Raw genomic sequence first — 27,887 nt, 5'->3', positions numbered from 1 at the left:
TTGGTGTTGGGGGAGAGGAAGCAGAAGGGAGTGCGATAAAAAATATGGAAAGGAAGGGTTGGCTTTGGCAAGTAGGAGGGCTTGCCTGAAATAGTAGGGTTAGAAGTAAGGGCAGGTGGTGGCAGAACTTTATTTGTGCTTCAAATAAAGCTTCAAAGTAGAACAGAGTATAGCCAAAGTTTAAAACTGATGGGTCTCTCTTTTCCATGGGATAAAAAGAAACTGGGCCATGCAGAATGGGAAAGGGAAGCAGTTGTTGATGAAATAATTTTGATTGATGGATCAGTTTTGTCATAAGAAGTTTCTTAAGATAATTATATCAAGTTTGTCACTTCCAGAATGGTCACATTCCTTGAATTGTCAACTAAATTCATTATTTGCTTCATTATATTTTCACTCCGGAGAGCTTCCTGTCACCTGTTAGTTTTTCAGGTTTCTAGATTTATTGTGTAGTAATTTCATCAGAAGAGTTTAAGATCCTGTGTAATAATTGTTTTGAATTTGTAAGCATTTCATAGATATAAATTTCCAAAATGTTAGTAAAAGAATACTGAGTAGAGGGAGAATTAAAGAGCAAGGACAAGAGTAGAATTGATTTTTCAAGAATTGTTTACTTTGAATATGAAAACCAGAGAACTTCTTGTATCAAGGAGTGAACCATTAGCTATTACTCTGTTAGGGTCACTGAGACAGATGGCATGAGGCATTTCAAAGTATTACACCAAATTTGATATCTTAATCCCTAAACTGATAATGAGTCCTTCTAAATCTAAAATAATTATTCTCTGTAAGAAGAGTTTTATGTACTTGTAGAGTACGTTAAGAGTTTTAATGCTTATTAGACTATTACTATAAAATGAACATGTGTATATTGTAAATGTTAAGCATTAATACAAAATTTTAATACCCTCTTGGAGAATGCCTAATCAAAATAGCCCAGGTCCTGTAGTAAAACATATGATGAGGGTGGTTGTTTACATGGATCCATTTTGGATATTTGGGAAATAAAATTTTTTTCATGATGTAACAAAGCTACCAACATTAAAAGGGAAATTACTTAAGATGATCCCTGCCACCTTTTTCTCCCCTTGTAGGCGTCTAACCAAGGAAAATGTGAAGCCTTCTGGAAGACAAATTGGGAAGTTGAGCCACAGCAATCCAACCATTTTGTTTGATTATGTATGTTCTGAGGTTAATACTATTTTCAGAGGTTTTTCTTTTTGTAGTCTTTAAATCAGCACAAGTGGAAATAGAATGATGTAGTTTAAAAATGTTTGATAGTTTTAGGGGACAAAAACTTTAGCAAATGAAACATTGTATGGTTATTCTAAAAACAAAATTTAGTATGTAATATATTTAACACATTGATCTACTTTTCTAATAATAAGTGACAGTGCTACTGTTATTAAACAGACTAACATTGTCTTGTGTACCACATTTTGAGTTATAAAAACATTAATAAAGTGATGCATTATTTGTTGATTTTAGTTTTTAGAAACATTTGAACAGCACTTCGTTGTGATTCAGATGTAACACTTTCATGTTTAGAAAGAGACTTCTAAAACACATTTGACATAAGTCTAGCCTCTATAATTCCAAAATTCAAGTTTGGATGCCCTGGAATTATTTCCTAATTGGAAATTGTAGCCTAAGAAAATATTTTCTAAGGAAATGATAAAATAGTAGGTTTTATATAAATACACAATGGAAGGAAGCATTATTTCTTTTGAAAAATAAAAAAGTGTAGCCATTATTTAGTTAGCACAGTAAAAGTTCTCTTTTGATTAGTCAATGCATTTTATTCTTTGTTGCTGTCTTCCAGATCTTGTCACAAATACAGAAGTATGATAACTTAATAACACCTGTAGTAGATTCATTGAAATACCTCACTTCATTGAATTATGACGTCTTGGCCTGTATCCTTTCAGGTGAAGTAATAACATAGATTTCACGTTTCATAGATCTTAGTGGTGAATGTTTTATTTTCATTGTAAGTTCCTTTAGCAACCATCTGAGGTTGATTCAGTTGGCTGATCGAAAGGTTGACCAGTTGGGAGTTTGTGTGTGTGTCTGTGTTGTATATTGGGAAAGACAATGTTAAGATTACTAAATATCTTTGATATAGTTAGAATCTACTTGCTGAAAGCTGGGAAAGAGGCTAAAAAAGAAAAGTTGGTACTACGGTGAGTGTATTTTTCCATAATTGGTAATAAATTGGAGCTAACAATTTATTTTCCAAGGGGTGGCTTTTTGTTGTTGTTTTAGCGGTCTTTGTTAGGGATGTGGTGACAAAATTTTTTCTTAATATATGAAAGATTGTATCATTGAAGCTTTAGCTAATCCAGAAAAGGAGAGAATGAAACATGACGACACAACCATCTCAAGCTGGCTTCAGAGTAAGTATTTTTATCTTTCCAAGGATGAAATTTCCATCTGTTGTCATTGCTATGCTATGTATTCTGTTACCTATGCTAAGAGCCTATTTGTCAAGTGCTCTTGACAATATCTAGCCACTCAGCTTGTTCTACAGAGGGTCCATGTCCTTGGCTGTGTAAGGAGATTCATATGGTACTTAATTCATTTTCTAACTCAAGAAGCCAGTATTGGCTGTGATAGCATTTGGGCAAGCATTACTGGGGAGATGGAAGTTCCCATCCATTCTATTATTTTAGAAGAACTAATCTTTTTTTTAAGTTTTTTTCTTGATGTGGACCAATTTTAAAGTCTTTATTGAATTTGTTACAATATTGCTTCTGTTTTATGTTTTGGTTTTTTGGCTGTGAGGCATGTGGGCTCTTAGCTCTCCAACCAGGGATCGAACCTGCACCCCCTACATTTGACGGTGAAGTCTTAACCAGTGGACTGCCAGGGAAGTCCCTAGAAGAATTAATCTTAAGGGAACTATTCTCCCTTCTCTCCTTTCCATCCTGAGGCTCCAGTCACCTTAAAAGAAAAAAAACTTGGTTGTTTAACAAAAAGCCCTAGCCTTGTTTTTTTCCCTTGTACCTTTGATTTCTAGCAGCCAGTTACATTTTCTTTCAACCTGTTGTGTCTCTGATAGCTGAATCTTGCAGTAGCTCCCCATTGCTCTTTGAAGTCTGCAATCTGTAATAAATCATACAAGTAAGTTCTTTTGGAATCAGGTCCTTTCTGTACTAGCCTCATCTTTTACCCCTCCCTAATATTCTAGGTTCCGTTAATGCTGAACTTCTTGCACTTTCCATGGCCTTTTGCACATGTTATTCCCTCTTCTTGGGGTACCCTTGGGGTACCCTTCTATGCCCACTCATCTCTTCCAACACATTTTCTACTTATTCATTAGATTTCAGCTTAGAGGTCACTTTCTTTGGAAAGCTTTCCTTGTTAACAACCCAAAAGTCAGAATAAGGTGCCCCTCTTCTGTACTTCTATGGAACTTTTTATTCATCATAGTTATTTTAGTTTAGTTTTCTATATCTCTCTGGACTGTAAGCTCCTTGAGGGCAGGACCTGTGTTTTGTCCATTGTCCTTTAGGTGCTCAGCAAATAATTCTTGAAAAGGCTGCAGATCACTTGACTTTACTGGGGTCTCCTCCTCTTTTTTTTTTTTTTTTTTTTTTAAAAAAAGGCCACGCCGTGCTGCATGCAGGATCTTGGTTTCCTGACCAGGGATTGAACCCATGCCCCCTGCATTGGGCATGCCAAGTCTTAACAGTTGGATGGCCAGGGAAGTCCCTCCTCCTCTTGTCTTGAGTGGGGTTTTCTCCCTACTAATGTGATAAGGACTCTTGGCTAAAATTGGTCTTTTGATTGCTTCTTGGTCTGGCAATGTTTCCTTGCCCCTCCACAACTAGTGGCATGTTCCTAGATAAAATGAGATTTTTTTGTGTGACTCAAACATTTGAGGGGCAGGTGTTTTGTTGATCATTCAAGTTTACTGCATCATCTGCAAGATTTTGTTGTGGCCTAATTAACGTCAAGTTATGGAATCAGGCCGTATAAGTTTGAATCGCTGTTCTACCTCATACCAACTGTGTGTCCATGAGCAAGTTACGTGACCTGTCTGTTCAGAATTTCCCTCATCGATAGGTTTATACCTACCTGAGATGATTACTGCAAAGGTTAAATGAGATAATTACATAAAGAGCTTAATAGACTGCTTGGCATATGTATGGTCAATAAATATTAGCTGTTATTAATTATAAAATTCTGTTCAGTGGCATCAGCAATACAATTTTTCCCACCTCATTTTGTTTTGGAAATTCCGTTGAAATGACACTTAATATTGTGCTTTTTGTTTTATGAACTGTTTTTTAAAAAGCCCTATTCCTTTTTTATCTCATATAGGTCTGGCTAGTTTCTGTGGTGCAGTTTTTCGTAAATATCCAATTGATCTTGCTGGTCTTCTTCAATATGTGGCTAATCAGCTAAAGGCAGGCAAAAGGTATTCATAGCAAATTATATGTAAATGAAATTCAATAATTAGAGTACTTCTACTGGTATTGGGATACTGACATTGCTATTATGTTGAAAAACTGTTTGTTGGTTGTAGGCTTAAGAAAATAATTGCTCACTTATTTATATGGAATTCTTTAATTAAAAGAAATAACTTAAAATATACAGAAAAAATGTAATATTTGGCTATATGTGTAACTCATTAAAGAAACTAACTCATTTTGACTACCTGTTAGGCTTTTGAATAAATGGTTGATATGGTATATTGTAAATCCTCTTATGGCAAAACACATTGCACTGTTGATTATGCTACTGGACAGTAATTGGCCTTTACATTGAACATTTGGTAGGAATGTGTTTATTTTGAGGGTATATATAGTATCTTTAAAACACAACTATTTTTTGAATTTAAACTTCAGAGATAGGTAACACTAATGCACCTTTTGGACATTGTCTTCTTTTCTTTATAAATACTGAGTTTCATTATTTTATTCTGGACCAATATCAGTGCTTAGAGTTTGAATTAGAATGTATATTAAACCCCATCAGCAATAGACTGACTAGACTCAAAGAACAGGAAATGGTTTTCAGAAGCTTTCTGCTAGAAAGCAAACAGAAATCTGTAAAGCTATCTAGTGCTCCAAACAAGTATTACCTAAGTAATTCTTGACAGATTATTTTGGTTTAGGGAAAGCTTAAAAAAAAAAATAGGTTTGGAATTTAATCCACATATATCACTTGCTTTATACTCATCTATTGGCCATTTTACTCTTACATTTTACTCTTCTGTGTCTATATAGGCCAGGAAAACATCACATTACTTTTAAATCTCTAGTTCAGTTTTATGTACTGTGATATAGTTTTTGTGACCATCTAATGAAAAGATTGTTTAAAGGAAAAACAAAATATTTCATTGGTACTTGTTGCATACTTATTTGCATGAGGGCCCTCTTGTTTTCAAAAACTATGTTTAGAGAAGCAAGACAAGTTGAGAGAGTAAGCACTTAATAAGAATCTTAGAAAACTGTTCCTTTGTCTATTAACTTGTGTCTTGGGTATACCTAGCTTTACCTTTCTTTGGAAAAACATCTGTATTTGTTCTGTAGGAAAGAATGTTTTTCCTTATCTTCATTACTTAACAAATTAAGGAAGATCTTGGAAGTCATAAGGTGTTATTTCCATTGACAGTCCTAAACTTTGAGAATTCAAATGAATAACTGTTGGCACAGTAATAAATAATGTGTAAGGCAGGCCACTAAACTGTCATCTTAGGCTCAAATATCACAACTTGGAATTTGCATTTCCTTCCTTTTTTCCTTTCTCCTCTCCCTCCCTCCATTCCTCCCAAGTGTGTGTGATTATTTAAAGAGATGGCTCTATACTATCAAAAAATATATATTGAGCATCCTGTACTGGAGGATAAAAAAAAATGCTATGAAGGGCATTATTGGGTTGGCTGCTAAAAATGAAGTATGACCTGTATATTAGATAAAAGTATTGTATCAGTGTTAGGTTTACTAAAGTTGATAACTATTGCTGTGGTTATGTAAGAGAATAGCAATAGTCTTAGGAAACACATTAGCAATTTTAGGGCTAATTAGGAATTTTAGGTACCTCTAAAATGATGTTACTTACTAGATAAGTTACTCTCAAATAGTTCAAGAAAATTGTGAGAGAGAGAGAGTGTGTGTGTGAGAGAGAGAGAGAGAGAGAGAAGATGGGGGAGAGAGAGAGAAAACAAATGATAAAGTGAACGGGATGTTCACAATGTTAATAACAGGTGAAGTAGGGATAAAGGCTATGTGGGTGTGCTTTATACTATTCTTATCTTTGTATCCTATCTGTAAGTTTGAAATTACTTCCAAGTAAAAAGTTAAACATATTACATGCCCCAAATATTTACATACAATAATTTAGGGATTCTTAGTATATTAATTACAATTCATTTTTACTTTTATGTTTGAAGTTTCAACTATAGACTATTTCTTATTTTTCCTAAATAGTTTTGACCTGCTTATATTGAAAGAAGTGGTACAAAAAATGGCAGGAATAGAAATTACAGAAGAAATGACAATGGAGCAACTAGAGGCCATGACTGGTGGAGAGCAGCTAAAAGCTGAGGTGAGAATTGCTCTTTTTGTTTAGTGACTCAAAATTCAAAATGTATGCATGCTCCCTTTTAAAATCGCATCAAAAAAAATAAAATACTTGGGAATAAACATCACCAAGGAGGTGAAAGACTTATAAGCTGAAAACTACAAAACATTAATAAAGGAAATTGAAGATGATTCAAAGAAATGGAAAGATATCCCATGCTCTTAGATTGGAAGAGTTAACATTGTTAAAATGGCCATGCTACCCAAAGCAATCTACAGATTGAATGCAATACCTATCAAATTACCCATGACATTTTTTACAGAACTAGAACAAATAATCCTAAACTTTATATGGAACCATAAAAGACCCAGAATTGCCAAAGCAATCCTGAGGAAAAAGAACAAAGCAGTAGGCATAACCCTCCCAGACTTCAGACAGTGTTACAAAGCTACAGTAATCAAAATGTACGCATGTTCATAATAAAGAATTTAAACAGCACATAAGTACATAAAGCTAAGTGTCAAAGCCATACATACTCCCCTCTTACAATCGCCCCCACCTCCCTTTTAAAAATTGCGATATACTAGTTATTTTAACCTTTTTAAAAAGCTGAAACAAAGTATAAAAGACAGTAAGTAATACATCTGGAGGGAAATAAATATCAAATCTTCTGTGGTCCTTGATACCCCAACGGGCATAAATCTGAGCATAGTTATTCTGTTGTTGACTCTGCCCCACACTGACTAAAGGATAATCCTTTATAAGGGACTGCATGGTAGAAAGTGGAAAATATGTAGAAGTTTAAAGACAGTTGACAGTTATCTTTAAGCCAGTGTCTAAAGCCAGTGGCAGTAATAGTGTCAGTAAAATAAATTTGTAAAGAGAGGGAAGGAATGTAGAGTGTGTGGGTTTGTTATCTTCAGGATTGTAACCAAACCCTTTCTGTGTTTTTTCTTCAAATCAGATGCCATGTGTTATATACTGGTACACTGGTAAAGTTATGTCTTCTCTTTTGCAGGGTGGTTACTTTGGCCAGATAAGAAACACTAAAAAATCCTCCCAGAGATTAAAGGATGCACTATTAGACCATGATCTTGCTCTTCCTCTCTGTTTGCTTATGGCTCAGCAGAGGAATGGGGTAATCTTTCAGGAAGGTGGAGAGAAACATTTGAAACTTGTGGGAAAGCTCTATGATCAGGCAAGTTAAAGTGGCCTTTGTGTTTCTGTGGGTCTTTAAATCTTGATAGTGGAAAATATAGAATGTGATACAATTTGAAAAATGTGGTTTTGCACATCATATATATATCATATGATATATATTATATACAACATATAATATGTAATTATATAACTATATAGATATAATAGACATTCTGGAAATTGGGACTCTTTCTGTGCAAATTATGATATTTAAGAGATGGATCTAGGGGATATAATCATATGTATAAGGTTTTCAGTTAAGTAGATAACTTCAAGTTGTTTGCTCTCATCTTTTCTGATCTCTGGAAATCTGGAATTTCAGCCACAACAAAGTAGATATGATCTTCATTTATAAAATATATTTTAAAATATTAAGCACCAAAACCTATGGTTAGCCTACAAAATGTGTTTAACTATCACCAACTATATTACAAGGAAATAAAAAACATCACGCATATTTTATAAAGTTTTCGACTTTTAAGGGCCAAGAAAATTGACTTGCACATACATAAAATTGTTCTATGTGATTTAGATAAATATATTCTGCTACTAAAGGTGGTGAACAATAGCTTGGAACTTGAGACCTTGGTTGACTATTAAAGTCTTAGATTAGTCAACTTTTCAGGACTTGGGTATCTCTTTTGTAATAAGATTATATGATTAAGTTTGTAGATTGTCTCCAGAGTTCTTTCAAGTAGTAAAATTTGAATTGTTAATCAAAATATTGTTGAAATATATCTTAGTCATTTTGGAAAATGTTATGTTGGTTTAGTAAAATGGTAGCACATTTGTGTTTTTTGTCTTATTTTTTAAATTTAGTGTCATGATACCCTGGTACAGTTTGGTGGGTTTTTAGCATCTAATCTAAGCACAGAAGATTATATAAAGCGAGTGCCTTCAATTGATGTGCTCTGTAATGAATTTCACACACCCCATGATGCAGCATTTTTCCTGTCTAGGCCAATGTATGCACACCATATTTCGGTAAGTATAAGTATCTTTGCTGCCATTCAGGAGTGATTCCACATTACTACTTAACTGTTTTATTTGTAAATGCATTTTAATTTGACATAGATATAGATTATGAGAGAGTTGCTCTTTTGTTAATACTCAGCTCTGCGCAGTGGGCAATGAAAATATCCCCTTTAAAAAGTAAGTCTTACTAGTTCTATAATTTTACTGTTACTACACCACCAGTTGTCCAAGTTGATGTCTTATGGGCCTTCTAGAACTATAGTTCTCCACCATTAGTGCAGCTCATCAGGGAATTATTAGAGAATCACCAAGGAAGCATCTTAAAAACTCAACCCCATGTCCATAAATTCTAATTTAGTAAGTTGAATGGTACCTGGGGATTTTCGTTTTGTTTTTGTTTTTTTAACAAGCACTAGATGATTCTGCTGCAGGCGAATGTGGTACGTCATTCTGAGAAACACTTCTCTTGAATACAGAGAATCCTGTTTCTTCAGTGACAGTATCACTGTCAGATAGTTGACTTGCTATTACACATACTGCCTTGAAAGAAATAAAGACTGACAGACTTAACCACGCCCAAACATTCTAAATACTCTTGCACTCTCTGTTGTGTAACTTCTAGGAAAGGTATATTCATGGCTCTTGTTTTATTTCTCTCCACCTAAATGAAACAACTGAAAACAAACAACAACAAAAAGCAAACTAGAGCCCTCCCAAGCAGGGTATCCCGTTAGTGACTGTATTGAAATCCAAGTAAGGATGTGGGGGAAGAGGAGACAGCCCTCCCTCCTTTTCTCTATCTGCCACCTGGACTCTTCCCTTTAAAGCAGTTACCTCTAATAGGAATTTACTTTTCCTTTTCCCTCAGGGCCATGGTCAGTACTCTGTTTGGAAACCGTGGTACTTCCCCACTCTGACTGGCGCCCAAGCATATTCATTTTTCTGTAGGCTTAGATTCTGGCCCTTCTGTTTATCTGTTGTTGTTTTTTAAGTCTGTACTATGCAAGGCTTTCACTACAGATTTTGGGGAAGATCTTGTTCCCTTATCTTTAAGTAGGCTCCCTTCTTGTTCCCAATGGGGATACAGGGCTGTGTAGTAGAGTGGGGGAAAAGGTGCTGAGAAATCTGGGATCTAATTGATCATTCAATCAACCATCAGCTGTTAGTGTTTACATATCAACTGCTACAGTCTCACACTTGCCCTCTAACAACTAACTAAATGTTAATTGATTCAATTATCACTTGTGATACTGTGCTGTACTCTCTAGAGGGAAAAAGGGAATAAGGGAGTAGGATTGGGCTTCTTCTCCTTTAGACTCTCTCAATCCAGAAAATTGCTATGCTCTCTTTGTGTAGTTATGTTTTGTGTTGTCGCCCCACCCCACAGTAGATCAGTCTCAGCTATACAACAGGGGACCTGATTTCTTGAAGGACTGAGGTGGGAGAATTGCTTCATCTCAGAAATTCTGACCTGCCCTGTGCTATACTGAGAAGTGACACACTAATCAGCGCTATTGAACCCTAGCAAACAGGAACACCTGGTTGCCTGAGGTTGGCTGAACTTTTCCAGGTCAGAAAATGGAGCAGGTCATTCATACCAACAGCTACTTTTTCCGTAGCCTGTGTAAAATATTGTGTCTTTGTCATTTAAGAGATAAAAATATCTAAACAAAGAAATGTCATTTTCCTTTCAAGTTTGAGGAGAAAAACAGAGAACTATACAGAGGTGGCTATACAACCAAATCAGGGGTAGGCCACATTGCCACCCCCTGGAAAGGGAATTCCTCAGCAACCTTGGTTACACTGGATTGGGCATCCAGGCTTTCCTAGGGATCCTTACTTCTGCCTCTTGGGTGAAAGCCCCTCTTGAAGAACCTTTGATGAGAGAGTATGAGTATTAGAGGGCTGCTAGGTCCCTTCCATAAATTGACTATTGGCAGGCTCTCATGGGAATAATTTAGCCAACCAAACACTGCTCACATTGTTAGGCCAAGAGCTTTTTGAACAGTAATTAGAAGTACAGCAGGGAATTCCCTGGCGGTCCAGTGGTTAGGACTCTGCGCTTCCACTGCAGGGGGCATGGGTTCGATCCCTGGTTGGTGAACTAAGATACCACATGCTGCGCGGCACGGCCAAAAACAAAATAAAAGTACAATAACAGTGGATATCAGTTCTATTCCGTAGGTCTAGTTCCCCAGGTGACTTTGTAAAGCTGTTATGCTTATCCACTTGACTGAAGATGTGAGCTTGAAGAAGGGTTAAACTGACTTTAGGCAAGGAAGTATTTGTCCTAGGCAAATATGCAGTATAGCCGTCTTTTCTGATCAAGCCTATTTTTTTTTTCAACTAGATAGGAATGAGGGGGGTGCCTGGAAATAGAAGTCACAGATTCAGAAACAAAGGATTAGGGAGACTGGGGCTATCATATAACACTGTCATACCTATAACCTAATTTTCAGTTTTAATTGCTGAGAGCCACCTTGCAACACTGGTCTGAAAGAAAGGCTTTTCCCCTAGTCCATATTCTAAATATGACCAAATCAGGTATATAAGCTATCTTATGCAGGTAGTTTCATCACTGTTTTATTCTGTGTTTTGTTAGAACTTCAACAGATGTCTTTCTGTTCACATAGATTCATATTAGTTGCCTTCAATAGGACCCACCCTCAAAAATTTAAAAGCCTTTCTTATACCAGCTGCTATTCTCTCAGGTCTCTGGTGTAATTGGGACCTCTCCCCTAAGTAATGTTCTTTATATTTATAGCTTTGCCACCTGTGTGGCCTCAGTAGTTACCAGCGTGCTCTCTAAAATGGGGAAAACAGGAGATAATTTTTCCCACTTCTAAAGTAATTGTATGATTCTCAGAGCCTGTTTGAGATACCCTGTGGAACAAAGAGTACTTGGCATGCCTTCAATCCAGTGAGCCTGGGGTATGGAGCGCTCAGGAGGGACGGCAGCTGGACTGTAGGAGCCAAGACTCTTTGCCTATCACGATGCAGAACTGGAAGTGGGACCTTTGACTTCAGATCTTCTAGTTCTGGGATCCATGTTTAGCACAAACTGTAAATGATTTAAGTGCTTTCTAGCATAAAGAAGAAGCTAGTTTTAGATCTCCTCTTAGGTTCATCTTCAGGGATGATGCCTAACCCAGACAGTTTTCTGGGTGAGAGCTCTTTCGTCTCAAAGAGACTGAAGGACATGAGATAATAGCAACAACTCCACTTTGTATTGTTTTCTTTTTTATGTTTGACACACATTCTATGAACTAATATGTAGTCCCTCCCATTGTATTAACAGATTCTTTTCCTCATACAATTAAGGGTATGGCCTTCCTCTGACTCTCCCCCAAATTAGGATAAACCAATCAGGCCAAAAAAAGCTGTGGTTAAGTCAGTTCCCACATGCTTTAAACTCCAGTATATCATAGCCGTTCAGAGAAAATCATAATTTAGCTTAGCAATAGGGTTACCAGTTGGTCCTGTTTTGCCTGAGACTTTCCCAGTGTTAGCACTGCAGTCTTGCATCCTGGGAAACCCCTCAATCACTGGAAAACCTGGACAGTTGGTCCCCCTACCATAAGTGGTCTTATGGTAACGTTCTCATAACCTTTCTTTGTGTTGATCCAGCTTCTTAATTGACAAATCGTAACAGATGATAGGGGCTACATGTAGCGATAAAACATTCTGTTTTGGTTGGCTGTTACTAGTTCCATTCTGCCTCTTTACTAGTGTTAAGACCCTCTACTTGGTTCCCTTGAATATCTCAAAAGCAGGAGTGGAAACCCTGCATGTTCAATCCTGGATGCAACAGCAAGAGAGAGTAGGGTGGGGGAGATGGACAGGGGGCCCACATACCCTATTCACTTACTCAACAGGTCAGATGCAATAAGAATCTTCGGAAAAGCTCATAGTAAGCACACAGGACTAAATATTGAAACAGCTTCCAGGGATGATTTATCTTAAAAGAAGTGTTGTTGGTAAGAAATTAGAATTCCTACAACGGTTTTTTTGTTTGTTTGTTTTTGTTTGTTTTTATTTGTTTTGTTTTTCCTACAACAGTTTTGATTGGTCATCTTCTGATTCTTGAAAAGGGAACCTAGATTTTTATACTATGAAAATCAGTGCTATAAATCATATTGTATGTGTGTGTTTTTGCTTTTTATCTCCAGTCAAAGTATGATGAACTTAAAAAATCAGAGAAGGGAAATAAACAGCAACATAAAGTTCACAAGTACATTACATCATGTGAAATGGTGATGGCTCCTGTCCATGAAGCAGTGGTTTCCTTACATGTTTCCAAAGTCTGGGATGACATCAGCCCTCAATTCTATGCCACATTCTGGTCATTGACAATGTATGACCTTGCAGTTCCACATACCAGCTATGAACGGGAAGTCAATAAACTTAAAGTCCAGATGAAAGCAATTGACGACAATCAGGAAATGGTAGGTTTTTGTTCTAGTAGCTCAAGTACAATAACTTCATGGTATTAATTCAACATTATCCATACTTTGGAATTATATTAGCTCAGGTTCATATCTTGTTGTTACATAATGTTTTTCTAAGTGGGTTTAGAGGTTATCCTCTCCATGGGTGGGGCAGGGGCTTGGAGGTTATGACCAATCAAAAGGTATTTGAGGGCTGTGTTAGCAACTTAAAATGATCTACTTAACTCCAATTGCAAGAGCAATAGGAATTCCCCAAAGGAGAATTCTTTAGGAGAAAGTTTTATTGAAGAGGTGAGTCTTGAACTGGATAGGCCTTGAAGATAGGTTAAGTTTGGAAACATGGAGGCAAATTGGTGACTGTAAAGCTTCAGCAAAGGCATGAAGTAGTCTAAGGTTTAAAGTGACCACTTTTACTGTGGCGATTGGGCTTAGTGATAAATTTGAAAGGTTAGGTTGGGGCCAGGTGATGTAGAGCAATGAAAGTTAGAAAGGAAGGCTTGAGGGACTTCCCTGGGGGTCCAGTGGTTAAGACTCCGTGCTCCAAATGTAGGAGGCTGGGGTTTGATCCCTGGTTGGGGAACTAGATCCTGCACGCATGCCGCAACTAAAGGTCCACATGCCGCAACTAAAAGATCCCATGTGCTGCAACGAAGATCCCACGTGCCTCAACTAAGACCCGGCGCAGCCAACTAAATAATTAGTTTTTAAAAATGCACTTTAAAAAAAAAAGGAAGGCTTGATAAAATTGAGAGCTATTTTAGATTCCTCAGTGGGGAAGCGATAATGGTAAAAATGGTACTTTAGACAGATTGCTCGTGACAGTGATATGAAGGATACGTTTGATAGGGCAAGGGACTGGCATTAGGCAGGAGACCAACTAGGTGGCTTTTTGGGTAATTCATTATGAAGTAGTGAGAGCATAGACTATGGTGGAGGTAGTGGGAATGCAAAAGACTTGTAAGCAGTTAGAATATTGGAACAGAGAAGGAAGGATCAAAGATGGCTCCATGCCTCAGAGTAAAAGTACCAGTGTTGAGAAGGTATCCTGTTTTGATAGTGTGCAAAGACTGACTTTGTCTCGGATTTGTTGAATGGAGGTCAAAGCACATCCAAGTGGACTCCTAAACATCCCTGTTGAAGTAATTAGTATAAGATATCAGCATTTATCTCCTCAAATTTTTTAATTAAAAGGAGAGGTAATGTGCCTGTAGTTAGAAAAGTATCTAACTTATACTTTGTAGCCTCCAAATAAAAAGAAAAAAGAGAAGGAGCGATGTACTGCCCTTCAGGACAAGCTTCTTGAAGAAGAAAAGAAGCAGATGGAACATGTACAGCGAGTGCTACAGAGACTGAAACTGGAAAAGGACAATTGGCTTTTAGCAAGTAAGTTGTTGGAATTGTTACATTTCTGCCACTGCTACATTAAAAAAGCAAACTTTTATAACTTTGGAGGTATTGAAGTGTATTATGTTTGTATTTCACCTCAGTGTTCACTATCCCATTCTTTGGTTGTTCATTAACGCAGAGTCGACTTCACATGTTCACTGAAGGAACAGATTTAATTTGCTGGTGAAATTAATTAACTTAAAACTACAATATTGGCAGCTTATCATTCAACTTTTCTGTATAAAATCTTATCTCTGGAGAAATTATAGGTAGAAAAATGTCCACAGAGTGAAAATGAAAGTCTTATCCCAGGCATGACCTTTTGGTTACAAACTATAAATAGTTTGTGGTTTTATATCATTCTCTACACTAAAGTTTATGTTGTCATGTTTAGTGGCCTTGAGGCACTTGAGGAAGAAGTTTACCACTTAATATATTCTTCCCTTATTTTTAGAATCTACCAAAAATGAGACCATCACAAAATTTCTACAGCTGTGTATATTTCCTCGATGTATTTTTTCAGCAATTGATGCTGTTTACTGTGCTCGTTTTGTTGAATTGGTACATCAACAGAAAACTCCAAATTTTTCCACACTTCTTTGCTATGATCGAGTAAGTTCTTTTTATTGCAACCTTTAAAAAAAAGTCTCACACAAATATAGCTAAACATTATATATAATCTATAGAGGTATTATTGTGTGTGTGGTTAAAAGCATGAACTCAAGAGCCAAGTGCCTGAACTTGAATCCTAGCTCTGCTACTTTCTAGCTATATGATCTTTGGCAAGTATTTTTTAACCTCTCTGTGCCTCAGTTTTCTATCTGTAAAACGGGATAATAGTACCTGCTTCATAAGATTGTTGTGAGGAATAAATGAGTCACTATACACAAAAGCACTTTGAGTAGTGCCTGATATAAGCACCCCTAGTTAATCCATTAACTCAACATTTGGGTTTATATGTTTGTCATAATAGGTAGAACTCTCTTCTCCATTTTTAACCTTCACCCCCTCAGGAAACAACGAAAAAGCTTACACTTTTGCACATATATAAAAGCAGGGATGCTTTTCAATATGGTCACATTCACAGATTTTTGCATCTGGCTTTTTTCATAATAATAAATTGCTGCATTTTGTGGTTTAAAAACATGATGTATGTTACAGCCTGTCAGCTGCCTATTTCTAGTTTCTATCAGCCTCGCCTCTGCTTACTGTCCCCTTAACCCCAGTAATGTCTATGGCTAAGTCTTTGTTAAAGAAGTTATGTTGTAATAATAATGATAGTTTTTTTCTTCCCTCATTGTAAATCAGCTTTCTTTATAAAAGTGGTTTTTTTGTTGTTGTTCTTATTGTTGCTTTATGAATGTGCTATTTCCTCACAAAAGCCAGAATCTTTAAAGGTCTCTGGAATTGTGAACATAAAAGGGGAAGATGCATTTTGACTAAACTTACCTGTTTATTATGATTTGCTATTACATGATCTTTTAATATTTTGAACTAATTTTGACCTTGATTTGATTTTATTTTTCACACATTGTTTTCTATAGGTTTTCTCTGATATAATTTACACAGTCGCAAGCTGTACTGAAAATGAAGCTAGTCGATATGGGAGATTCCTTTGCTGCATGTTAGAGACTGTAACCAGGTGGCACAGTGATAGAGCCACATATGAAAAGGTATGACAAATACTCTTACATTTTACCCATTTACCATGTATATAATGACCGCTTCCAGTAAGCTCTGGATTCAGCTTTAAAAGGGAAGCTGAGTTTAAGATTCAGTTGTAAAACAATGTTTAAAATTTAAGCACAATTCATTCATTATTAAAAAAATGCTATATTTTTATCCTATCTCAAACTGACATTTCAAATTAATGTCATTGAATAAGGTGAATCTTTCTGTGAAAACTACCTATAATTCAAAATACACATTTATGTTTTCACATAATCTTCGTTACATTAATCTAGTCTACTTAAGTTTTAGCTTCTACTATTTTGGGGGACAGAATTTTTCTTTAAAAGTGACAGCCTATTTTTTGCCCTTAGGAATGTGGAAATTATCCAGGATTTCTTACTATATTACGGGCAACTGGTTTTGATGGTGGAAATAAAGCTGATCAATTAGACTATGAAAATTTTCGACACGTTGTACATAAATGGCATTACAAACTAACCAAGGTAAGAAAAAATTGTATTTCTCAAAGGTGGTTTTTTCTCTTCATACTTATACTTTTTTAATAACAGATCTTAAAATGTTTGTTGTAGGCATCGGTACATTGCCTTGAAACAGGCGAATATACTCACATCAGGAATATCTTGATTGTGCTAACAAAAATACTTCCTTGGTACCCAAAAGTTTTGAATCTGGGTCAGGCTTTGGAAAGAAGAGTGCATAAAATCTGCCAAGAGGAAAAAGAGAAGAGGCCAGATCTATATGCATTGGCTATGGGGTAACACAATTATACTTTAATGTGATTTATGAGACTAGATTACAGAAGGATTCTGAAGACTTTAAAATGTCTTACAGTGTTGAAGTTTATCTTCTGCCTTACTTCAGGAGATTATGGGAGATTATGCAATCATGTTCCCACAGGCTGGTGAGAGTTGTCACTTCTGATTATCAGCTTCCGGTCTATACTGGATGATAGTTTCAAAAATCATATATAGTATATCCTGGTTTGGAGGAAATGTAATGTTATCATCAGTTGAGTTATCAAATCTTCAATAGTGGAAAAAAGGCATTTTAGTTGAAGGATTAGTTTACATTGAAATTTTTAAGAAAGCATCTAGGTTCTCTTATAAAGACATTCAGGAACTTACTGAAAATTAATATTTTTTATTCTCTGGAATCAAGTAGCAGAGTGAATAACTTGCTAATTTTATTCTTTTAAACCCCATGTTTGTGCCTTTTGATGTGTATTTGTATATTTAAACACTTTGTGCGACTTTCAGCTACTCTGGGCAGTTGAAAAGTAGAAAGTCATACATGATACCTGAAAATGAGTTTCATCACAAAGACCCCCCTCCGAGGAATGCAATTGCCAGTATACAAAATGGGCCTTGTAGTGGGCTTTCTTCATCGTCAACAGGAAGTGCATCTAAATCGGATGAAAGCAGTAACGATGAGACTGGTATGCTTATTTGTAGAAATTTATAAGTAATACATTTTGTTTCAGCAAACTGAAATGTTTTGTATCACATGACAAGTAAAATGCTGGCTTAGTGTTACTTTTTAATTCCCTAAGTAGGAATATGTAACTGTCAAGAAGTGATCAGCCCTTTGTTTCTTTCTATCTAGTCTCTAATCATTTTGCTGTGCAATTGTAGCTTATTTACATCTAGGGGCTTGTCAAATAAAACCTTACCTTTATTTCAGATAAATCAAGGGAGAGATCTCAGTGTGGTGTGAAAGCAGTTAATAAAGCTTCTAATGCCACACCAAAAGGGAATTCAAGCAATGGAAATAGTGGCTCTAACAGGTAGGAACACTGTGCTGTATGTCAAAATTTGGAATTCTTATATGATTAAGCAACCTCATTAGACATGAATGACAGAGGGTGATAGATGAATACTATGGAAGTCATTTTTGTTGGACTTAGAAATTTTGTCTATACTGCTATTTTGATGATGTGCTTACCATTCTCTCGTTTTGTATAATGCTGCAGCTGACTTTGTTTCCTCTGCTGGGATATGCAGGGGAATGTATGTAGTGAAGTTAAAAAAAAATTTTAGGATTGAGTGTTTGCTGTGTACAATCTGGGTAAGAATAATTAACGTGAGCGAAGCCTACTAATTTAGACCAGTGATCCATCCAGCCAAGTAATCCAGTTCCTGATGGTAGCACCCTTGGTTGGCTTATGGGATAGTTTTTGGTTGTTACTTTGTAATCTTCAAAGGTTATGAACATGTACAAAAAAAGGGCCTAACATCACTTTAATTATTCTTTTTTAATCTGGTATTTGTGAATTTGGTTATTATTTACTGGATAAAGAAGTACTTGCTTTTTACTTCTCTTAAAGTTGTCCTTTAGTTTTTAAAGGGCTACTCGTAGTTCTAGAATTTTTTTTTCATTTTTAAGCAGCATTTATTCAATTGTTTATATGATTTTTTTCATTCTGCATTCAGCTCTTTCTTTTTTTTTACATCTTTATTGGAGTATAATTGCTTTACAATGGTGTGTTAGTTTCTGCTTTATAACAAAGTGAACCAGTTATACATATACATATGTTCCCATATCTCTTCCTTCTTGCATCTCCCTACCTCCTGCCCTCCCTATCCCACCCCTCTAGGTGGTCAAAAAGCACCGAGCTGATCTCGCTGTGCTATGCGGCTGCTTCCCACTAGCTATCTAATTTAAGTTTGGTAGTGTATATGTGTCCATGCCACTCTCTCGCTTTGTCACAGCTTACCCTTCCCCCTCCCCATATCCTCAAGTCCATTCTCTGGTAGGTCTGTGTCTTTATTCCTATCTTACCCCTAGGTTCTTCATGACATTTTTTTTCTTAAATTCCATATATATGTTAGCATACAGTATTTTTCTCTTTGACTTCCTTCACTCTGTATGACAGACTCTAGGTCCATCCACCTCATTACAAATAGCTCAATTTCATTTCTTTTTATGGCTGAGTAATATTCCATTGTATATATGTGCCACATCTTCTTTATCTGTTCATCCGATGATGGACACTTACGTTGTTTCCATCTCCTGGCTATTGTAAATAGAGCTTCAGTGAACATTTTGATCCATGACTCTTTTTAAATTATGGTTTTCTCAGGGTATATGCCCAGTAGTGGGATTGCTGGGTCATATGGTAGTTCTATTTGTAGTTTTTTAAGGAACCTCCATACTGTTCTCCATAGTGGCTGTACCAATTCACATTCCCACCAGCAGTGCAAGAGTGTTCCCTTTTCTCTACACCCTCTCCAGCATTTATTGTTTCTAGATTTTTTGATGATGGCCATTCTGACTGGTGTGAGATGATATCTCATTGTAGTTTTGATTTGCATTTCTCTAATGATTAATGATGTTGAGCATTCTTTCATGTGTTTGTTGGCAGTCTGTATATCTTCTTTGGAGAAATGTCTATTTAGGTCTTCTGCCCATTTTTGGATTGGGTTGTTTGTGTTTTTGTTATTGAGCTGCATGAGCTGCTTATAAATTTTGGAGATTAATCCTTTGTCAGTTGCTTCATTTGCAAATATTTTCTCCCATTCTGAGGGTTGTCTTTTGGTCTTGTTTATGGTTTCCTTTGCTGTGCAAAAGCTTTGAAGTTTCATTAGGTCCCATTTGTTTATTTTTGTTTTTATTTCCATTTCTCTAGGAGGTGGATCAAAAAAGATCTTGCTGTGATTTATGTCAAAGAGTGTTCTGCTTATGTCTTCCTGTAAGAGTTTGATAGTGTCTGGCCTTATATTTAGGTCATGGTGTATGATCCTTTTAATGTGCTTTTGGATTCTATTTGCTGGTATTTTGTCGAGGATTTTTGTATCTATGTTAGCATTTGCCTTATGTATTGAGGTGCTCCTATGTTGGGTGCATAAATATTTACAATTGTTATATCTTCTTCTTGGATCGATCCCTTGATCATTATGTAGTGTCCTTCTTTGTCTCTTCTAATAGTCTTTATTTTAAAGTGTATTTTGTCTGATATGAGAATTGGTACTCCAGCTTTCTTTTGGTTTCCATTTGCATGGAATATCTTTTTCCATCCCCTTACTTTCAGTCTGTATGTGTCTCTAGGTCTGAAGTGGGTCTCTTGTAGAGACCATATATATGGGTCTTGTTTTTGTATCCATTCAGCCAATCTGTGTCTTTTGGTGGGAGCATTTAGTCCATTTACATTTAAGGTAATTATCGATATGTATGTTCCTATTCCCATTTTCTTAATTGTTTTGGGTTCGCTTTGTAGTTCTTTTCCTTCTCTTGTGTTTCCTACCTAGAGAAGTTCCTTTAGCATTTGTTGTAAAGCTGGTTTGGTGGTGCTGAATTCTCTTAGCTTTTGCTTGTCTGTAAAGGTTTTAATTTCTCCATCAAATCTGCATGAGATCCTTGCTGGGTAGAGTAATCATGGTTGCAGGTTTTTCTCCTTCATCTCTTTAAATATGTCCTGCCAGTCCCTTCTGGCTTGCAGAGTTTCTGCTGAAAGATCAGCTGTTAACCTTATGGGGATTCCCTTGTGTGTTATTTGTTGTTTTTCCCTTGCTGCTTTTAATATGTTTTCTTTGTATTTAATTTTTGACAGTTTGATTAATATGTGTCTTGGCATATTTCTCCTTGGAGTTCTCCTGTATGGGACTCTCTGTGCTTCCTGGACTTGATTAACTATTTCCTTTCCCATATTAGGGAAGTTTTCAACTATAGTCTCTTCAAATATTTTCTCAGTCCCTTTCTTTTTCTCTTCTTCTTCTGGGACCCCTATAATCCGAATGTTGGTGCATTTAATGTTGTCCCAGAGGTCTCTGAGACTGTCCTCAGTTCTTTTCATTCTTTTTTCTTTATTCTGCTCTGCAGTAGTTATTTCCACTATTTTATCTTCCAGGTCACTTATCCGTTCTTCTGCCTCAGTTATTCTGCTATTGATCCCATCTAGAGTATTTTTAATTTCATTTATTGTGTTGTTCATCATTTCTTATTTCATCTTTAGTTCTTCTAGGTCCTTTTTAAATGTTTCTTGCATTTTGTCTATTCTGTTTCCAAGATTTTGGATCATCTTTACTATCATTATTCTGAATTCTTTTTCAGGTAGACTGCCTATTTTCTCTTCCTTTATTAGGTCTGGTGGGTTTTTACCTTGCTCCTTCATCTGCTGTGTGTTTCTCTGTCTTCTCATTGTGCTTACGTTACTGTGTTTGGGGTCTCCTTTTTGTAGGCTGCAGGTTTGTAGTTCCCGTTGTTTTTGGTGTCTGTCCCCAGTGGCTAAAGTTGGCTCAGTGGGTTGTGTAGGCTTCCTGGTGGAGGGGACTAGTGCCTGTGTTCTGGTGGATGAGGCTGGATCTTGTCTTTCTGGTGGGCAGGTCCACATCTGGTGGTGTGTTTTGGGGTGTCTGTGGACTTATTATGATTTTAGGCAGCCTCTCTGCTAATGGGTGGGGTGGTGTTCCTGTCTTGCTGGTTGTTTGGCATAGGGTGTCGAGCACTGCAGCTTGCTGGTCATTGAGTGAAGCTGGGTGCTGGTGTTGAGATGGAGATCTCCGGGAGATTTTCACCGTTTGATATTATGTGGAGCTGGGAAGTCTCTTGTGGACCAGTGTCCTGAAGTTGGCTCTCCCACCTCAGAGGCACAGCACTGACTGCTGGCTGCAGCACCAAGAGCCTTTCATCCACACGGCTCAGAATAAAAGGGAGCAAAAGTAGAAAGAAAGAGAGAGAGGAAGGGAGGAAGGAGGGAAGGAAGGAAACAAAGAAAGAAGATAAAATAAGATAAAGTTATTAAAATAAAAAATAATTATTAAGAAAAATAAAACGGATGGATAGAACCCTAGGACAAATGGTGGAAGGAAAGCTATGCAGGCAGAATCTCACACAGAAGCATACACATACACACTCACAAAAAGAGGAAAAGGTGAAAAAATAATAAACCTTGCTCTCAAAGTACACCTCCTCAGTTTGGGATGATTCGTTGTCTATTCATGTATTCCACAGATGCAGGGTACATCAAGTTGCTTCTGAGGCTGCTGGGAGAGATTTCCCTTTCTCTTCTTTGTTCGCACAGCTTCCGGGGTTCAGCTTTGGATTTGGCCCCGCCTCTGCATGTAGGTCGCTGGAGGGCGTCTGTTCTTCGCTCAGACAGGACGGGGTTAAAGGATCAACTGCTTCGGGGACTGTGGCTCACTCAGGCCAGGGGGAGGGAGGGGTACAGATGTGGGGCGAGCCTGCGGCAGCAGAGGCCAGCAGGACGTTGCACCAGCCTGAGGCATCGTGTGTTCTCCCGGGGAGGTTGTCCCTGGATCCTGGGACCCTGGCAGTGGCGAGCTGCACAGGCTCCCCGGAAGGGGGGTGTGGAGAGTGACCTGTGCTTGCACACAGGCTTCTTGGTGGCGGCAGCAGCAGCCTTAGTGTCTCATGCCCGTCTCTGGGGTCCGCGCTTTTAGCCGCGGCTTGCGCCCATCTCTGGAGCTCCTTTAAGCAGTGCTCTTAATCCCCTCTCCTCGTGCACCAGGAAACAAAGAGGGATGAAAAAGTCTCTTGCCTCTTCGGCAGCTCCAGACCTTTTCCCGGACTCCCTCCCGGCTAGCCGTGGTGCACTAACCCCCTGCAGGCTGTGTTCACGCCGCCAACCCCAGTCCTCTCCCTGCGCTTGGACCGAAGCCGGAGCCTCAGCTCCCAGCCCCGCCCGCCCTGGCGGGTGAGCAGACAAGCCTCTCGGGCTGGTGAGTGCCGGTCGGCACCGATCCTCTGTGCGGGAATCTCTCCGCTTTGCCCTCCGCCCCCCTGTTGCTGTGCTCTCCTCCGCGGCTCCGAAGCTTTCCCCCTCCACCACCCGCAGTCTCTGCCCGCGAAGGGGCTTCTAGTGTGTGGAAACCTTTCCTCCTTCACAGCTCCCTCCCACGGGTGCAGGTCCCGTCCCTATTCTTTTGTCTCTGTTTATTCTTTTTTCTCTTGCCCTACCCAGGTACGTGGGGACTTTCTTGCCTTTTGGGAGGTCTGAGGTCTTCTGCCAGTGTTCAGTAGGTGTTCTGTAGGAGTTGTTCCACGTGTAGATGTATTTCTGATGTATCTGTGGGGAGGAAGGTGATCTCCGTGTCTTACTCTTCCGCCATCTTCCCAAATCCCAGTTCTAGAATTTTTGAAGTCAGTAAGAAACGCTTTATGATTTATAACGTTGAATATATTTGATGACCATTTGTCTTAAAATGTCATGTTTTTATTCTTAAGCAGCAAAGCTGTTAAAGAAAATGACAAAGAAAAAGGGAAAGAGAAAGAAAAAGAGAAAAAAGAAAAGACTCCAGCTACTACTCCAGAGGCCCGAGTACTTGGTAAAGATGGTAAAGAAAAACCGAAGGAAGAACGGCCAAGTAAAGATGAAAAAGCAAGAGAGACGAAGGAAAGAACACCTAAGTCTGACAAAGAGAAAGAAAAATTCAAGAAAGAAGAAAAAGCTAAAGATGAGAAATTCAAGACCACTGTCCCCAATGCAGAATCAAAGTCGACTCAAGAAAAGGAAAGAGAGAAGGAGCCATCCAGAGAAAGAGATATAGCAAAGGAAATGAAATTAAAGGAAAGCCTTAAAGGAGGAGAGAAAACACCAGTTTCTGTGTCCTTGAAGTCACCTGTTCCCCGATCAGATATTGCAGAGGTTGAAAGGGGCAAGTTTGATTTATATTTGTTTACCTTTGGTTGTTGTAATATAAAGTTGGTTCATGTTATTATGGCAAGTTATCTAGGGACTTTAGTAAGGGGAACTAATACTTGATAACCTTAGAAGTTGGTGATTCTTTTTAAGTGTGTGGAAAAAAGTGGAAACATACCTTATTGTGACTATTTCTTTTCATCCCAACAGAACTAAAACGTCGCAAAATTGATACCTACCCTTCTCCATCACATTGCTCAACAGTAAAGGTTAGTATAGCCTGAGGAAGGCAGCGTCCATGTTAGGCTCACCTGTTTGGAATACGTGTCCTGACTTCCTTCAAGTCTTGTGCCAAGTATGCACTGGAGCCACTGGAGGTTTTATATTGCATTAGAAAATGAATTTTTTACATATTGGTGGACTGATATTTTTTTCCTATTGAGTATTTTTCTTATAAAAATATTAAAACTTCAAGGACCTAGCACTAATTTTGTAGTGTTTCAAAGTGCAAGAGAAATTTTACCCAGAAGTGCCTCACTGCTTTAAGCAGTCTTTTTTGGAGTGCAGTGGTAGCTACAAGCAAATGAATCTTTTCAGCAGAATGAAGCCTATTTTTCGGCATAAATATTGAAGAATATATAGCACTGAAGACTTCCTGGATGATACAGGATAAACAAGATACCTCTGAATTCATCAAGCTTCTTGATGAGCATCATACCGATGTGTGCCTTCTAAGAAGGAGTCTTGAAAGGAGTTCCATTTTAAAGTCTCCTTGGTGATCAGTTCTCCTGTAGTTGTGTATATTCAGTGAGCATGCAGCTTCTGTTGTATCTTCCCTTGGAGGTTTGTTTATACCCATTGGGTTCCCAACAAGTTGAACCTTGCGTTACGATAAAAGCAGATGTGGCATCCAATCCTACCACCCAGCAAAGACAAACCCCAGGCATTCAACTGCAGCACAAAATCGTGGGTGTAGCCTTCTTGAAGACTCAGGGTAGCCATTCCTTGCTCCATATTTAATTTTAATTCTAAACTCATGTAATTTCATGGAATCTTTGAATTTGCAGTACGTTGAACTTTTAAACCTGTAAGTTAACTAATTCTTCATCAAGAGCACTGTGGTTGAATACCGTAATTGATTTCATTTTCTTTCTTTTTTTAAGTGCTTTTTTTTTTTTTTTTTACGAGGTATGAGATTCATCGTTAGAGGCACTTTGCCAAAAAAAAGTGGTTACTCTTTTATAAATACATTTTGTTTTCTTGTTAATGTAATGCCACTGAGTTTTCTGGCTAGGATAAAATGTGTATATATTTATGGTGGAGTCACAAGTAAAGGAAAATTTGAAACCTCCCTATTAAAGAAAAACTATGAAGATATAAGGCAATATTGTTCTTCCACAGTGATCTCCACTATTTTAAACTTTTTGTGGAGAAAAAATGTTTTGCTTTCTTAAGCCTCTTACCATTATCTGTAGTTTAAATACAGTGTTATGAAAAATGTGGCATTGACATTTATTTTAAAATTCTGAGCAGAGAAAGATTTTTGTTTGTTACAACAAGTACATATAATTTAGTTTTTTTTTAAACATTACAATTCCATTACATAGTTTTGCTTTTGTTTTTTACTGTTGATATTCATATAACAATGACATCACGAGATTTATCCTCACAAGAAGTAGCTGGTTTGTTTCCAGGTTACAGCCATACTTCCCAAAATTCCTCTGGGTTCTGAGAACTATGCCAGCTCACCTGTCATCTCCATTCATTTTCTACAGGACAGTCTCATCGAACTCAAGGAATCTTCAGCAAAGGTTTGAGTCTTTTAAAATCATCATGCCTAAGTAAAACAAAGAAAAATTCTTTACTTCATTTATTTAGTAGGTACCCTCACCCTAGTAAATTCAGTAAGCTAGTGGAATAACTTTTAAAAACACCTGTCACAAACTGAAACAATGGATGACAATGGTCCCTTTTAATGAAATTGTTATAAAATGTGTGTAATGTGGCAACCCTTCTATAATCTCTCCTTGCTGTTATGCATTATCCTTTTATGCTTCAAAATCTGAAAGTAAGTTTAAGATTTGAGGAAGGAGTTGTTGGTTTCTTTTGAGGAGTAGGCTTATTTAATTTCTCAAAGCAAATCTGTCAGGCTGTTTTCTAACTTTTTTAGATGACCCAAAAGGCCAAAAAATATATCTGATGCATTCACATAACTGTTCTAAAAACTGAGCCCATCTTAACCCATAAAAATCTTTATATCGCCTCTGCTGAGCTACCTTTTTGGTAGTTGTAGCATATTATCAAGAAATATGGTTAATGTAAACTAATCATTCTCCTGGAGGGGAATACTCAACTTGATGGTTGTGTTTACATGTCAGTATTAATTCTTGCCTATTACTCTACTTTCTTGAGTATTCTGCTACTAAAAATAGTGTGCAGTTTGTGTATCTTATTACAGAGTTCATTCATTTCATGGTTATAGTTGAATTGTCCAATGTTCATGTTATTTTGTCTTTATTATTATAAAATTTGTACCCTGTTTCACTTTGATTTTCTACTTTGCCTCCGCTTATATCTGCTAAGTATGATTCCTTACTGTTGGACCAGTAAAAAATGATATTTTAAAATAAACCCAGTTGACAGTACTAACTGCTTTTAGAACTATTAGCTTTATAATGAAATGTCTGTGGCTATTGGGCAAGTAAGCACTAATTTTTAACAGTTTAGATTAGCTAATGTGCCTGTGTCCTAAAATTGTAGCATTGTTTTGAGAATATACTGTATTAATCAAAAGAGATTCAGTTGTACTGTGAATGCTTCCTTTTAAAGTAAAACTTTTTATTTGCTAAATTGAATATGTATTCCAGTATAGTAGGTTTTCATAACCAGAGTGGGATTGTGTATGTATGTCAGTCTTAACCATCAGTGGCTTGTGTGGAGTACTTTAAATTCATGGATTAATCTGTTACCTTGTGAATATTTATTTCCTGAAACATATTTTGAAGCAGTTGAAAACCTGCTGTTATAGTTAACTGGATTTTCTAAGCAATGATGAAGATTATGGTTCCTTACATTTGTGAAAGCCTTTTGAAAATAAAACATATGAGATAAACATATGTTATCTCATTTCATACTCATCACAGTGCTGTGAGATAGGTAGGGCAGGTGGCAGTGTCTTTTTTAACAAATAAGAGAATAAAGTTCTTGATCTTTTCCCAGTGGCATATAACTTGTTGGTACCAAAACTTGGACTAAAATTAAGGTTCCTCAAGTGTTCTTACCACAATGAAAATAAAAATTTCCAAAAAAAATATGGTTCCTTGATTCTTAGGACCCATTTCAATAGTAGTTGAAAGGGTTCTTCTTTCGTGTGTTTGTCTTATTTTTTAAATTATAATGATCCCCCTGCCCTGCTTTAAAAAAAGATGGTGATTTTGTAGGCATTTAAAATTCAATAGATTTATTCCACACTCAACCAGAAAATTTTGAAAATGGCATATGAATACCCTTGTAAAAATTGCAGCTCATACCACTTTTCAGATCCTTAGTGCTTAGTATGATACCTGGCAATATGATTAGGTATTCAGTAAATATTTGAAATGAACTCTTATGCCTTTGGACTTGGTAAAGCATCCAAAGTTTACTGGTCTGCATAGTAGTTGATGTTGATTTTTTGTGTGTGTAAGAAAGTTTAATAGCATATGAATGTCTTAGAAAAAAAATTTCACTGGACTTTGAGTGCTCTCTAAAATTAATGATCTATAATTTAAACTTTCTGTGGTAGCTTTTACTTTTTAGAGGATTTGAAAGGTATGTGTCTATTTTTTCAGGTTACTTTGTCATCGTACATATAAAAATGTTTCCCTGCTCTAGTTTGACCTTTTAAGTTATACTTTGCCCCTAGGATCCTCTTTTTTACTAAACTAGTCACTATTTTCACTTTGTAATACACATGGACTTGGCTTTTCAAGTGGGATTCTAGTTTAGTATCCAAATCTTTTCTGTCAGTTCACCTTGCTCCTTTTTTTTCTTTTTTTTCTTTGTGGTACGCGGGCCTCTCA

General features: G+C 37.1%; 1 protein-coding gene across 15 annotated transcripts in view; it reads left to right on the top strand.

Moving 5' to 3' along the window:
* The window catches only part of THOC2 (THO complex subunit 2), a 113,180-nt gene that overhangs the window by 69,803 nt on the left and 15,490 nt on the right, over nt 1–27,887 (top strand). For 6 of the 15 annotated variants that reach the window (XM_082610689.1, XM_082610697.1, XM_082610691.1 and 3 more), the window contains 18 exons: nt 1,095–1,179; nt 1,823–1,916; nt 2,316–2,396; nt 4,327–4,423; nt 6,438–6,555; nt 7,550–7,729; nt 8,551–8,715; nt 12,876–13,151; nt 14,396–14,537; nt 14,995–15,152; nt 16,085–16,213; nt 16,583–16,714; nt 16,802–16,986; nt 17,489–17,667; nt 17,913–18,015; nt 23,412–23,842; nt 24,037–24,095; nt 25,506–25,637. In XM_082610689.1, coding sequence (XP_082466815.1) covers nt 1,095–1,179; nt 1,823–1,916; nt 2,316–2,396; nt 4,327–4,423; nt 6,438–6,555; nt 7,550–7,729; nt 8,551–8,715; nt 12,876–13,151; nt 14,396–14,537; nt 14,995–15,152; nt 16,085–16,213; nt 16,583–16,714; nt 16,802–16,986; nt 17,489–17,667; nt 17,913–18,015; nt 23,412–23,842; nt 24,037–24,095; nt 25,506–25,637 — 2,746 coding nt within the window. The remainder of the gene's footprint in view (nt 1–1,094; nt 1,180–1,822; nt 1,917–2,315; nt 2,397–4,326; nt 4,424–6,437; nt 6,556–7,549; nt 7,730–8,550; nt 8,716–12,875; nt 13,152–14,395; nt 14,538–14,994; nt 15,153–16,084; nt 16,214–16,582; nt 16,715–16,801; nt 16,987–17,488; nt 17,668–17,912; nt 18,016–23,411; nt 23,843–24,036; nt 24,096–25,505; nt 25,638–27,887) is intronic. The other 9 variants (XM_082610688.1, XM_082610685.1, XM_082610696.1 and 6 more) reach the window with 5 other exon arrangements.

The sequence above is a fragment of the Mesoplodon mirus genome (genome assembly GCF_964341445.2).
Source record: "Mesoplodon mirus genome assembly, chromosome: X".
NCBI classification, from domain to species: Eukaryota; Metazoa; Chordata; class Mammalia; order Artiodactyla; family Ziphiidae; genus Mesoplodon; species Mesoplodon mirus.
Note: the sequence above shows the minus strand (reverse complement) of the source record. Positions and strands in the feature narration are given on the sequence as shown.